Source organism: Pan paniscus, chromosome 14 (assembly GCF_029289425.2).
Source record: "Pan paniscus chromosome 14, NHGRI_mPanPan1-v2.0_pri, whole genome shotgun sequence".
Classification (NCBI taxonomy): Eukaryota; Metazoa; Chordata; class Mammalia; order Primates; family Hominidae; genus Pan; species Pan paniscus.
In genome coordinates, this window is record NC_073263.2 from 104,411,967 (window position 1) to 104,426,876 (window position 14,910).

The 14,910-nt window shown below is 40.0% G+C and overlaps 1 protein-coding gene across 2 annotated transcripts in view; it reads left to right on the forward strand.

The window, feature by feature from the left end:
• The window catches only part of LOC100980413 (putative methyltransferase-like protein 21E), a 32,351-nt gene extending 18,023 nt beyond the window's left edge, over positions 1-14,328 (forward strand). For both annotated transcript variants that reach the window (XM_055096985.2, XM_034936953.3), the window contains one exon: positions 1,040-14,328. In XM_055096985.2, coding sequence (XP_054952960.1) covers positions 1,040-1,443 — 404 coding nt within the window. In that variant the 3' untranslated portion in view covers positions 1,444-14,328. The remainder of the gene's footprint in view (positions 1-1,039) is intronic.
• The last annotated feature ends 582 nt before the right edge of the window (positions 14,329-14,910 follow it).

The window sequence follows — 14,910 nt, forward strand, 5'->3', positions numbered from 1 at the left end:
TGAGTGTACCAATGATAGGCATATTCCCCTCCCATTTTAATATTTTCACAAAATACAGTTGATGACAAGAGACTCGTGATATTGCATCTGAGGAGTAGCTTCTGATTTGGTCTGAGCTGAACTAGACTTCTCTTCCATTTCTGCTTTCTTGTTCTTTACCTGGTCTGTGCTTTTCTGATGCTGTAGAATTGGACAGTCTTAGATTTATTTGCAGATTATTTTTAGCCTTTGCTACTGCTCAAAGTTTACTTTAGTGACCAAATTTCTACAAATTTGCTCCTGCCATATTTCTTCCTCAAAAACCCATCACTATTCACTTCTATCTTGGAAATTGTTTACATCTTCATCTGTGAGTGGTAGCTTTATGAGCACTATACACACGTTGTGACTAGACTTTTAGCATGTTTTGGTGGGAAGATTTATACTTGTGATGGGCCAAGTTGAAAACCTGGGCATAGCATGTATATCATAATACTTTTCAGTGAATGCCATTGAAAGGTCTTCTTGTCTTCTTTCTTCCCTCCACTTCTCACATGAGCACTTCTGTTCAACTATAGGATGTCTGATGTTACATACACTCATTTGGTGTCACATGACTGAAGCTCAGAATTCTTTTAGGGAGGTACCTATTCTTCCATCAATGACTTCTCATTGGTCCAATGAGGGTGCCAAATATTTTGACTTTCTCTTTCTCGTGATTATTTTTCTCCTGGTATGTAGCAGATAAATAGCAAACAAAAACAATAGTAACAGCAAAACATACCAGAACAAAAACGAGGAGAACATAAAAAATGCAATGGTGCGCAAAAGTACCATGGGTCTCTCTCTCTCTCTTTTTTTTTTTCTTTAAGCAGAGGCATATAGCTGCTTTGCATCCATTTGAATGGGATTCCCTTTCTGTGTAGAGGTACTGCTGAGTCTTTTTTTAGGGGGGGATGAAGAATTGTGCAGAATTGCAAAGTGCATCCTGGCTTGAAACTTTTGATTGTTCTACCTTATCTCATGAGGGTTACTTTCTCTACTGTCCTTTGCTTCACAGGTGCTCACGTGACGGCCACAGATTTACCCGAATTACTTGGAAACCTGCAATATAATATTTCCCGAAACACCAAAATGAAAAGCAAGCATTTGCCTCAGGTTAAAGAACTCTCCTGGGGAGTAGCTTTAGATACAAACTTCCCCAGGTCTTCTAATAATTTTGACTATATTTTGGCAGCGGACGTGGTCTACGCTCATCCTTTCTTGGAAGAGCTCCTCATTACCTTTGACCATCTGTGCAAAGAAACCACCATCATCCTGTGGGCCATGAAATTCAGGTTGGAGAAGGAAAATAAATTCGTAGATAGATTTAAGGAGTTGTTTGACCTGGAGGAAATTTCCAGTTTCCCTAGCCTGAATATTAAGTTGTATAAAGCTGTGAAGAAAAACCGGAGGAGCGTATGACATCCTCAATGAGGACGTGGAAATGCTAAGGCAATTTTTAGCAAATAATCACTTTAAAGAAAACCCTGAATAACTTTATGTGCCACTGAGTTTCCCAAGGGGAAATACACACACAGATGCGCGCGCACACACACACACACACACACACACACACACACACACACACACACACAAAACCCCCTACTACAAGAATAGAAGATAGTTTCCCAAATTTGCCTCACCCCAGGCAGTAATTTTTCCAGATACTGCATGTGAGTCTGTAGGATTGGGGTAACTTGTTCCTAGTTTGTCTCTATCAGCACCCAGGCCCTGGGCCTGCCTTCTATTCATGCGGTAATAGAAGCTCTTGGCAAAGTCACACTGTGCTGTTGTTGTCTGCTCTCCTTTTGCCTTATATCATCATTTATTATTATTTTAATAATGGTGCAATTATTATTTTTAATGTATAATAACAAAATGATAGTTTTTAATAATATCTCTTCAGTGAAACTTGTTATTCTTTTAAACATAAGCGTAGATGATTCTCTCTTTAGAAATAATGAAATTGACTACAGTGGGATCTGCAAATAAATCTGAACAGGCAGATACATAATGCAATGGTAAATCTCCGACTTGTGTGGTTTTCATTAGTGCCAGCTTATAGGTGGTCTGTCATCTCTGCCTGGCAGAGTAGACCTCTGATGTAACCTCCGATGAAATCAGTCAAGCTTGTGGATTTGAGGTCAGGGATGAGGACATTTTATTCTGCTAAATGAAAAGTGAGTGAATGCAAGCAAAAATTGTTGAGACATTGGAGAAGTTACTGTTTTGTTTTAAGCCAACTATCATTATTTTGTTTCACAAAAACAGAAATAAATACAAATGCTTTGGGTTAAAAATACATATGAAAAGATTTAGGCCTCTAATCTCAGATAATCAGACACATAGCTGGTTTTAAAGTTTAAAGCTCTTCTGATGAACATATATACATCTAGATACTTGAAATATTATGTGACTTTTTCACATATGCTTTCCTTAGAGACTAGAATAAAGTCTGTAGTAATTCAAGTCAGTGCAAAAAGAGCAAAGAATTAGGATTTTGTACTATGTAACTGCCTAGATGACACTGGTTGGCAATTACTCTGCTGTGTCCCCAGTAACATTTTTTAGGCTGTTGCTGTGCCCTCGGGGTGATACTTTCCTTCCTAGAATTAGTCCTTTCTGCTTTGCTGAAAGTTTTCTGTCTACTCCAGGTTGAGTATAGATGAAAATAATATTTTCTAGGACTCTGATCATAAGTCATGATACAAATATACTCCAGTGTATTTTATTTTATTTTTTTAGTACACGTGGTTCATGGGACCATCTCTCAATAATTCCCAATATTTACATGGATCTTTGTCATTTTCACAGTCTGTTACTTACATAAAGTCATTTAATCCTCACAACCATTCTAAGAGGTAGAAGCTATGCTATCCCTGCTTCACGGATAAAGAAACTGAGGCTGAGATGTCCCCTGGCTACACACATCTGCAGAGTGGCAGTGCTAGGACATTCAAGTCCAGGTCTGTATGAGCCCAAAGCTGTATTTAACCACTGTACTGTCTTTATTTAAAACAAGAATTTTCAAGCTTTTAAAAACAGGTGAAGTCATTTCTTCAAAATATAATAAATATCCAGAAAGATAAGCAAATACATTAAAAAAATGAGAACTGTTCCATTTTAAAACTTTTATTTCCTATATGAGTAGGTCAGGGTAGGCTTGTTTCGAAGGCAATATTTAGGTGAAGCTGACAGGAGGTAGCAGTGTAGCAGTGTCTGGGGAAGGGTGTTGCAGACCGAAGGAACAACCACACAGGGATCTGGAGGCAGGAGCCAGCCAATCCTCTGGAAATATCAAAGGCCAGTGTGCTTGGCACAGAGTGAGCAGGAGAGGCTGGCACAGAGTGAGCAGGAATTCAGAGAGGCTACAGGGAGCTAGATCACATAGGACTGTGTTGCAGGCTGGGTTCTCTAGAAACAGACTCTGAGAGGGAATTGGGTGAGCAGGTCATTTTTTAGGGAGTGCTGTTGAAAGGAAGACCTGTGGAAGGAAGTAGGACAGAAACAGGTCGAGCTGCAATGCAGGCCCGGTAACAGTTTGAGGTGACCCCCACATGGAGCACTGTCCTGAGAGTGGCCTCTGGAGTTGTCCTGATTGGGGAGATATGTCTGGGCCTTTATGACCCCGTGTGGCCCAGTCATTGGATATGGGCTGCCCTGGGAAGACTCTGTGACCTTGGATGAGGTGACTTCAGCTGAGGCAGTCCTGAACATGTTGACAGCTGTGGGCTGCCTGCCACCAGCTCCAGCAGCTGGGGTTAGGTCACCCTCAAGAGGATCTGGGTGGCTTATCATAGGGTGCAGCATGATCTTTAGGCCCCAGAAAGAGCTCTGGCTTTTCTTCTGGTGGAATGGAGAATCTCTGAATGGTTTTGTGAGTAGAGGAGTGAAATAAACTTTCCTCATGTGAGGACCACTGTGCCTGGTATTTTGAGACTAGAATGGGGAGAGATGAGACCAGGGAGAGGCTGCCGCAATCTGATGTGGCAGCCTGCATTGGAGTGACAAGAAGTGGCCAGTTCTAGATGTGTTTGGCTGCCACAGCCAACAGACCTTCCCACCATGTAGAGTGTAGAGTGTGTGGGAGAAAGAGTCAGGGCTCAGCCACTGTGCATACATTTAGAGTCAACAGCTTAGAGATAGTTTGTGAAGCTCCCTCAGGCAACAAAAAGACTAGACAGAGAGTAAAACAAGGACTAGGCCCCGAGTCCTTAAGAGATCACATATGGGTGTGTATACTGAGATGATTTTGAAGGTTCTGCACACTCTCCCCCACTCCAGTTATAAGAGTATCTGTTGACTCTGAACAACATGAATTTAATACTGCAGTGGTTTTTGAACTGGTCAGTAGAGTTCCAAGGTTCCCAAAAGCTGCCTCTAGAGGCTTCTAGGAGCCTGAGAGTTGTAAATGCAGCAGGAACCTTGGGGTAACAAATGAAAAAATGACTCCTCTGCTAAGAAAATATTTGAATATCATTACTAAGTTATTTTTAGGTAGAATATGTAAGGTGTCCTTTGAAAGACAGCATTAGGACCAAACCAACCATACAATTCTATAAAGTTCCTCTTTCTCTATGTGCCAATCTGTCAAACGCAGTGTTCCAGATTCATTGTTTTATTCTGTTTATAGCATTCACACCCAAAGTTTAACACCCAGCCACACACATCATGTCCCTCTTTCCCACTTCATTCGATTATCCTCTTCATTCTTTTATTCTTTTGTCTTTTTGCTGCAGTTTCTCCATACTTTTTAGATCCAATTTTACAATAATTTAATTTCAAAAGATGTAATTAGAGTAGGCCTTTTCTACCTTACTTTTTTCTTTTTTTTTGGACTGGGAATTGATTTGTTAACTTCCATCCAAGGGAGTTATACTGTGAATTTTCGCACCTTTTTATCTGGCTTTTTGACAAGTTAGACTATGTTATTAAAAACCTTGGTCCAATTCTTTCAGTAACTTTCTGGATTTCCAATAGAATGAACTTAACTGATTGTCAAGGTTTTAATATAGGTTAATGCAGAATAGCTATCACTCCACAGAAGACACCCCAACCTGCAGGAGATTCTCTGCAGCTTAAAATTACACACAGGTGACCTTGAGAGTTCTGTTCCCTAGACCGTATCAACTGTCTTTGGAAACTAAGTACTGCACCAAAACCTTCTATCTTGGAATGTAATGATATATCCTCTTTTATTTGTACCAATTTTTGTCTACCAGAATTTATAAAAAAAGTTTTTTTCATTCCGTATTCATACTCTGTTCCCTTTCTTTTGGATAAAGAATTGGTGACATTGGGTAACTTCCTAACATATCTGCAGCCAAATAGGATGCTCATTATATTGTGGAAGAGATGAAGCATAACAGAATGGACTGTTCCTTTTCTTCATTAAGGCCTCAGAGTCTAGGAGCTTGGCCTTCTCAGTGAAAGCCTGGTCTATATAGACAGAGACCATGTCTCATTTGTTTAGGTAGCACCATTTGCACATGAGCAGACAAATAATTTCTAAATATCATTTGGAAGTGAAACACATCCACTGAGTAGAATTTTGATACAAGAAGAGATTTGCAGGTATTAAATTGGAAAACTAGCTGGTGACCTTGGGTTGTAGATATAAAAGAATTAAAGTCAACCCTAAGTAAATCAGACAAGTAAGCTTATTGATAAGACTAAAATAAATTTAATATACTGTGCTTCTTCCTACTTCATTTTAATTTAGTTTTCATGGAAATCTGTAGGTGAAGAAAATAAAAATGGTCAAAAATATGTTTTTTTAAGTCATAAATAAATTATAAGGCAATAATAGGAAATAAAATTGGGAATGGAGCAAGTGAATAATTTGTAGAAGTGTTAATAGGAATACAGGCACAGCAAAATTTAAAAATTATAGACATTTGTGTTAGTGTGCATGTGTGTGGACACAGTTCCTTCTGTCTTCCTTATGAAGCCTGGAAGTGGTTTGTGAATGAGTTCCACACCCAGGTATCACCGTGTTTGAGTTTGTGATGTGAAATTAAGTCTAGGATCTTACCTGCAAGTCCAGTGTCAATATTTGCTTTGCTTTCAAGTTCCACACAAAATCAAAGACAGCGTTCTGTATAATTATACTGTAGTATTAATGGGATAGTTGTGTCTTAGGTGCCTTGGTTAGCATCAATTAGTTCTGCGGTCATATTAACTCCTTTTTGAAGGATTCCTGAGCTAGACATTCGTGTTTACTCAGGTCACATATGGCTGTGTAGTACTTAGATTGCTGGGCATACACTGTTGACTGCTTATTCTATTGAACTAACCTTTGGTCTCTATCATAAGCAATGCTTTTACTCTCAAAAATCCTGCTCAAAGGCAGGATTTTTCCTCTCTGTTCTTTGTTTGTTTCTTTGTTTCTAAGGCAATTGTCTTTTCCTGAAATCCAATCAAGTTTTAGAATTGGCATTTACCATCAAGCAATTTCAAGGGATTACTAAAAGCAATAACAGATATCCAGGTCAGTTTTGTGATAAATGGTATTAATGGAAAAAACATAGAAAAATATTGAATATCTTCTGCCAACCACGAACACTTTATCAAACCAAAAAATATTGCTTGGTGTTTCAAACAAAAGCACAAACAGAATAAGATTAAAATATGCCATTAAAAATATTTTAATAGCCGGGCATTATTTCATGATGCTACAAATATAAGTATAAAATTTTTAAAGTGACTTATTTGGCAAATGCTAGATTTTGTAGTTTAGGTTTTGAAAGTTTCTATATTCTCATTGTCCATAGTCTGTAATGCCTATACTCTTTGTTTTAATTTTAAATTACCTCCACTGGATTTTTTTTTTTATTTTTAGTGTCATGATTTAATTTGGGTGTTCTTATCTAGTGCCATGATTTAATTTGGGCTTCTTATCTACTTCTGTGTTTTCTTTGTTAGTAGAGTATAAATCATAATGGCAAAGGTTGTCTCTTTGTCACAAACCATCATAAATAAGCCCAAAGGACAGGCCATAAAAATGTAAGAAATTCTTAGATTAAAAAACATGAGTAATGCTTCTACCTACCTGGCATGCAGAGGTAAAAGTACAGTTGGCAACTGGTAAATTATTAACACTTTTCTACCAAGGATTTCCTTATTCCTTAGTATCTCTGTGATTAATAGATAGTCAATTTAAGAATTAGAAGATGTAAAACATAATAAACACATTTTGTAATCACGTATTGGAAAGAAATTAAGGAAACATTTTGTGCAACATTCAAGGGGTCAGGGGAACAAAGTACTAGAACTCTTGGAAACAGATTTCATATTTTTTTAAGAAATAATTCAAGGAGGCTTAAAGGGAATTATAAGAATGCAACTATTAATTAATGCATAATAGTTGAATAAAGAATAATTAATGCAACTACCTTTTACTTTCCTTGAATTTTAGTTTTTCTTATTTTGGAAGCCTCTAATGGTTGTCGTTCATTCATTTATTTATTCAGTATTTACTGAAAACCCACAGTGTGCCAAGCAGGGACTGCAGACACAATAGTGAATAGACAGACAGAGCCAGTCCTCACGGAGGCCATGAGCCCAGTGCAGATGGGCAGAGGCAGAACTGGGGATGGCCTGGTAGGGGGAATACATGAAAACCAATCAGTGCTAGGTGTCCTGGCAGGGGGAGCTTAACCCACAACCAGGGCACAGTGAGGGCTTCTGGGGGAAGGTTTAGCTGGGTGAAGGAGATGGAGGTGAGGGCAGAGAGGAGAGACGGGACATGTCCTAGGCAGAAGGAAGTGTGTGTGCTAAGCTTTGGGGGCAAATAGGAGTGACTTGTTCCGATGACTCGCTGGAAAGACTAGCTTCTACGAACCTTTGCTGAAGTAATAGCCATTATTAGTGGAATACTCACTGCTTTCAGGACTGTTTTTAGAGATTTCCAATATAGCATCTCACTGAATCATCCTGACAACCCTAGCGGCATTAACCCAATTTATATAGGAAGATATTGCAGCTCCGCAGAATAAGCCTCCTCCCAGGTTACACATGGGTGGCAGTTGTTGGGAACCTCTGTCTCTACGGCACCAAAGCTTGTGCTGTTTACAGAGTATGGCCTTGTGTCAGTTTTCCACTCTGAGCCCTGCAAGGAAATCTCGAATTTTAATTTTATTCTAGCTAATTTGGAGCTATCCAGTTTCGTAAACCTTGTCTTCGTTTGCCACCTGAGCACAAATTAGCTTAAGTGGGCTACTCTTGAGATGAGCCTGCAGAAATGTACTCCTGTTCATAATATGTCTCCAAGAGTAGAATTTTATGAATCCACATACATACCCAGCAAAGACTTCACTAAGTTTTTCTTTGCAAGGAATATTGAGCACGTATTAGAGCGATTAATTTAAAGGTGTATGTTGATCTTAAAACACTAATGTGGGAAGCGAAAGACCGTATTATATAAAGGAGATGCTGAGGTGGAAGCAAATGCTGTTCTTTTGCTTGGGCAACGGCTCAGGAAGAATGAAATGAAGGAAATGCGGGCTGCCCTCTGGTGACTTTTCAGCAGAGAAGGCCAAGGGGGTGGGGATGAACTTTAAAACCTCATCTGATCTGTTTGTGGCCATATTCTGTGAACGGTGCTGATGTTTATAGGTCTGTTACTAGGCGGGAACTCTCCCTGAATCAGCAGAGTTAAGCCATGGGGTGATGTGAGAACACCAGTTCTTGGAAACCACCTTTCAGCAATCTTTCAACGGGAGGGCCCGCATGGACTCAGGCAGCACAGCCTTCCAATGCCAAAGACCAGGCCGTAGGGACCTAGTGGGAGAATGGAAGGACACCAATATCTTTGGCAGCAAAGTGCTTGTCTAAGTGGAAATGGCCTTTGGTGCCTGTTAGCCTGAGGTTGGCCAGGCACCTCTGTCCCTGGAGGGCGATATTGCAGAGTAAGCTGCAAGCCCTGGCTGGAGCCCTCCGACAGGTGACAGGATGTAAGCTGATGCAGGAGCAGGGTGGTGGGTGAGGGGTGGTGGTGGGGGGTGGCTCGGAGAGCTGCCACGATGTCAGAGGCTGTCCTGTGAGCACGAGGTGCAGAGGATGGTGCTGACTGCCACAGGAGAGCAGAGGCAAGGCAGCCACTGAATGTTCCAGAATGGAGAGGAGGGAAAACGTTGTGTTTAAAACTTCTTGTGGGAAATGGCTACCCGGCACAGGCACAACTTCAAAAGCAGGATGGTAGAAATGGAAACCCGAGGGAGAGACTCCAAGGTTATTGAGGAAAGGAATCACAAGATGTTTTTCTCTGATCGTCTCTTTATTGTCCTCGTTCCTGGTTGAATTTTGAGCTGACCAGCAGAGTCTGAAGCCTGCCGATTGTCATCTCTACGAAGCAGATGACTGAATACGGAGTTTGATAAATGCAAGAAGTCAAAGCCAACATCTGAAGAAATTTCAGCTGGGATGCCGATGCAATCTCTCTTAGACGAAATGCTTGCTTTGCTTCTATTTCATGCTCCTACCAAGCAGGTGAAATTCTAAGGATTTAGATACCATTACCCTAGAGATCCCAGAATAAAATTCGAGTATGAAATTACAGATGATCGCCACTGGGAGGCCCCAGTGATCTGCAAAATTAACTTTTCCTTCTGGATAAATAAGTGAAAATAAAAGAAATGATTTAAGCAAGTGAATTGAATTATAAAAGATGATATGCAAATGCATCAAAAGCGGCAAGGGGTAAATACACAACAATGTAATGTGATAAACGTGTGGTGTTGTCTTCTTTAATTAGGCATTGTTTAAATTCCGCCCCTTGCCTGCGCACTATGCACACGTTATAAAATACATTCTCCAAGTAGAGGAGAAATGGGGGCTGGTTTCTAGTTCTTTGAACGCCGCACAGGTGTTCGTTGGTGTGTGGTGAGGCGGAAGGGGTGACGAGGGAGGAGAGGGAAGAGGATGCCAGTGTAAGGGAATGAAGACAGGGAGCAAGCAGAGAGGACACTGGGGTGGGAAGAGAGGTTTTGCTTCTTACAGCCTAAGAGGAAATGTCTGATCGGACTTGTCAGATTTCCATTTCTTGTAATCTAGTGGTTCTCAAACCTGAGGGTGCATCTGAATCACCTGGAGGTTTTGTCAAAACACAGGTTGCTGAACCCCAACCCCAGAGTTTCTGATTCAGTGATTTGGAATGCGGCCCAAAGATTTGTGTTTCTAAGTTCCTGGTGATGCTGATGCTCCTGGTCTGAGAACCAGACTTTGAGACACACTATGTGGCTGTACACTACGTCTCCATCTTCAGAGATCATCATTTGAGACTGGGGCACGTTGGTACGAACGGGAGATGCTTCCACCTACCTGCTCCACTGTGTCCTCCACTCATTTCATCTGCTGTGTCTGATGATTCACATCTCTAAAATGCACCTCTTTCTGGAAAGAACACCTCCCCAAGAGGCCTTCTATGAACCACCTGGGCAAATTCCTCTAGGCTCCATCCTTCCCAAGTTCTTGCAAGATTGCATGATACAGGCTACCATTTTTGCATGCACTTAATATTCTTTATGTGCCACGTATGCCCATTTGAGTCTAACACTTTAAGCATAGTTATAGTCTATGAAGTGAAGACGAAGTGAGAAAAATTGTGCAGAGCTTATTTGACAGCCAGAGACTAAGGGGATATTTCTTAAAATTATAGTTTGGGGACTTTGAATATGAGACGTGTGTCAGCTATTAAAGAACAGAGAGTGACAGTGTTTAATTTTATTGCTACAGTGTGTAATAGCTCCAAATTCAGACAGGCTGTTAATTAAAAATGTGCTCCTAGTACCAGAGATTGGATTCCCAACCTTTATATGGTCTTCAGAGGTATGATTCTGATATACACGAACAGTGACAATGTTGAGTGTGGGATTTATGGGGTACAGAGGAGTTTGTAAGGGATGGGGGAGCATGGTGGGGGAAGCTCAGTCAGAGTTTTTGATTTCATCATTGTAGGGGTGTACCTGGGCATGCACCTTGTTTTCACCCACCTTCACCACTTGCCGGATAAGCTAGAAGATGATTGGCATTGGTGAGATTTTTTTTTTTTTTTTTTTTGAGATGGGGTCTCACTCCTACAGCCTTGACCTCCCAGGTCAAGTGATCCTTCCACCTCAGCCACCCCAGTAGTTGGGACTACAGGTGCGTGCCACTACACCTGGCTATTTTTTTGTATTTTTTTTGTAGAGATGGACTTTCACTATGTTACCCAGGCTGGTCTCGAACTCCTGGGTTCAGGCAATCCACCCACCTTGGCCTCCCAAAGTGCTGGGATTACAGACATGGTCCACTATACCCAGCCTTCCTTGGTGAGTTTTTCTTTTTTTTTTTTTTTTTTGGTCACAAGTGAAATATTCTGGCAGCAGTGGGGTATAGTATTTTTTCTCTTCAAATTTGGGATGAATTCAGGGCATATTCTTCCATGAAACTGGCATCATAATACCTCCAACTAGATAATCTCCATTAAGTAATTTAAAAAACTGAAATTCATTATTATCATTGTAAAAAAATTTTTTAATAAAATAAATTAAGAATTTTGACAGTGAAAGTGAAGGGAGGTGTTCATTTACTCTTTCCTACTATGAAGGGATGGTCATCACAGTGAAATATACCAGCCTGAAGCAGTGGTTCCCAACCTTGGCTCCCGAGTGGACCCTCGTGGGAAGCTTTATGGAAATTCTGTTTCTCTGGTTCTGCCTTAATCTGTTGAATTTAGAACCATCAGGAGTGGGGATGGGTGTATTTTGGTGCAGAAATCTGTGTTTTTAAAATGCTCTCCACAGGATTTTGTTGGCCATTTTTTTGGGAAATATTGGTGAGGTGAATTTGGCTAAATGCCCAGACTTTCTCTCTTTGGCTCTTCCTGTACTCTTCATGGCTTGTGATTTACTGAACCACTTATGAATTCAAGTTTTCTCATTGCACGTAATTGCTAAGTAGAGAATTTTCCACATGAAAGACTCCAACTGTATTGAAACCAACCTCAGCTATGTCCTAGGAAACATTTCCCCTAGAGCTCAGTCAGTACAGAGTAATTGCTTTTGGAGGAAAGAAAACATACTACCTCACCTCAGCACTAGAATATTAATTGATCTAATCAATAGAAATTGGAATATTCCAATGTTAAACACAAACTACACCCTTTGCCCAATGAACCACAACACCGCCATTTTCCAAGAATCCGAATAGTTCAGCCTCACAGAAAAGGGCTCTGCTTTTCACCAAGCAGTGTTCAGGGGTTCTCTAGAAAGGAAGTCTTAGCAGGGAGTGACAGTGTCTCAAGCTAAAGTGAAAAGCTGAGAGTGACTGCATAGATCTCCAGGGAGAATACTCCCAGGTTCTCAGTGCTGTCATGGCCGGGTCCACTCAGCCACATTTATTATTTCCACTCTTAGTCCGCATCGGTAAATTGGATGGAGGACAGGAAACTAACAATAAAGCCTCACAACATAAGAAAATAGATAGATTACATAAAAATAGCTGGATTACATAGGTATGTGTAAAGAGTACATGTGTCTCTCTGTATTATTTCTTATAACAGCACGTGAATCTACTACTATCTCAAAATAAAACATTTAAAAAAAGAGTTGTGTGTTCAGATGTATTTATGTATTTGCTTATGGACTATGCATAAAAAACTTTTGTGTCCCTCCCCTTCCCCATCCATCTTCCTCTATGCGTATATTTCTAGTACGTCTTGGGGCATGTGGAAAGTATTCAAACAGTACAGGGAAAAAGCACATTCCAACCTCATGTTGTAGGGATGTGGTAGGCATGATGTCTGATAACAACTGCCCTATATTAAGGGGTTTCTTTGAGCCAGGAACTTTGCCTAGTTCTTTATGTTTATTATCCTGAGGATAGGGATTGGGGAGAAATGGGGAATGACTGCTGCTGGGTACAGAGTTTTTGTGGGGAGTGATGAAAATGTTTTGGAATTAGTGGTATTGGTTGTGCAATGCTATGAATATACTGAAAACCACTGAATTGTACACTTTAAATACATGGCTTGTATGAATGTGAAAAAAAATCCTTACAACAGTCTTATGAGCTAAACACTATTATCCCATTTTACTGATGAAGAAATTAAAGCTTATTGAGGTTAAGGGACTTGCATAGGTTGCATCAGGTTTTAAATGGTAGAGGAGGGATTTGAACCTAAGCCTAACATTGAAGTTTATGCTTTCGCAGTTTTAGCAATCTGTAAGGTAATGGGGATCATATCTGCTGGCATCAACTCAAGTGTTTCTGACTTAACCAGTTGCTTTAGAAGAAACTCTTGGTTCCAGAATGACTCAAAATTCTCATGCAAAAAATGTGTTTAAGTATAGTATGTTATGAGTTAACCAAATATACAGACTATTAGGAACCTAGAATTTAAAGCTACCTTAAAGGTTAGGAGTCCAATCTCTTATTTAGTACAAAAGTATTGGTAGCAGATAGTGAATGGGAATTCTTTCAGGAAAATGACCCTTCTCTTTGACAAAACAGTGTATTCTAATTATGAGAAAGTACTTCCTTATATGGAGCTGAAATCTGCTTACCTCTTATAACCAACAAAAAATAAGCCTTTTTCCATGCAAAATGAACCTTTTCTATGAAATTGCAATGAGAAGAGTATAAGACAGTCTTTTTTTTTTTCAGGCTAAACATCACCAGTTCTTTTTCAATCATTTGTCATTTGAAGTTACTTTCACAGTCTTGATTACACTCTTTGGACATACTCCAATTACTCAATATTGCCTCTTAAATTGTGGTCTCCAAAGCTTGAGGCAATGGTGTAGACGTGATCTGACCAAGACGGGAAGCATGCTTTCTGAACATTCTTAATACCTCAGTAATGGGATGTAGGCATTTCATAGATATGGTAGGAACCAAGAAGTGTTCCTTCCAGGAATCTGACTTTAGTTGGTTCATAGGAAATATAGTATTGGAACACATTGGTGTACCAATGTGGATCCACCCAGGGTGATTATAATATGTGGGATTTCCCATGGAAATTTTTGCCCTTTGTAAACCCAAAGAGTTATTTGCTTTGCAACATCAGAGTCCAATGCTTCACTTTTGGTAACTGATGAAATTACTCAAATCTATGCACGGGCTGAGTAACAGGTAAGAGGGAGTGGTCATCTACCAGTAGCTGAGAAGTTGTCGGTACCCACCTGAATTTGGCTCCTGGATGAAGGGTCAAGAAGGTATATGACCTTTATATGTGGCATTAGGCATTTTTTATGTATATGTAGATTCATTTAGGGATTTTGAAAGCCACATTCAATATTTTCTTAAAGCCATTATGTTTTCTTCAGAAAGCTCAAGTAAAGTCATAACAATAAATGTGCTTTGGAACTTGCCTTTTAAAAAGATCTTAGCCTTCAACAGACTGATCATTTCAAAATAGCACAGAGACAAAGACAACCGTATTGACCTTTAGAGTTGGCATATCTGTGTCCACTTTTTATTTGAGTTGAATTTCCTAGGTCTGTTTACGTTTTGCTGTTGAAACATACATAAACTATAATACTGGTGTAATAATATTATACTTCTCACATTTTTTAAAAGATTAAGAAAAAATTGGTATGCTTCAGTCTGCCTGGTTAGCAGAAGAATATTACGTTGGTCTTATTAGGGCTCTACTCTTCGAATTGTTCAAGAACTTTAGACGCTTGCTTGGTCTTGAAAAAAAAAATGATGGAAGAGTCTTCATCCAGGGCAGTTGATACTGTTACTGTCATGCAGGCAATGCTCTTTGGCTATGTGTAGGGCACTGATTCTCCCTATGGACAACAGAGATCACCCACTCTGGTTGGGAACCATAGGAGCCCTCATCCTTGTTCACAGGGCCTGTGTTCAGTGCCTAGCCCCTGTAGTTACTGATCATAGCCATATTTC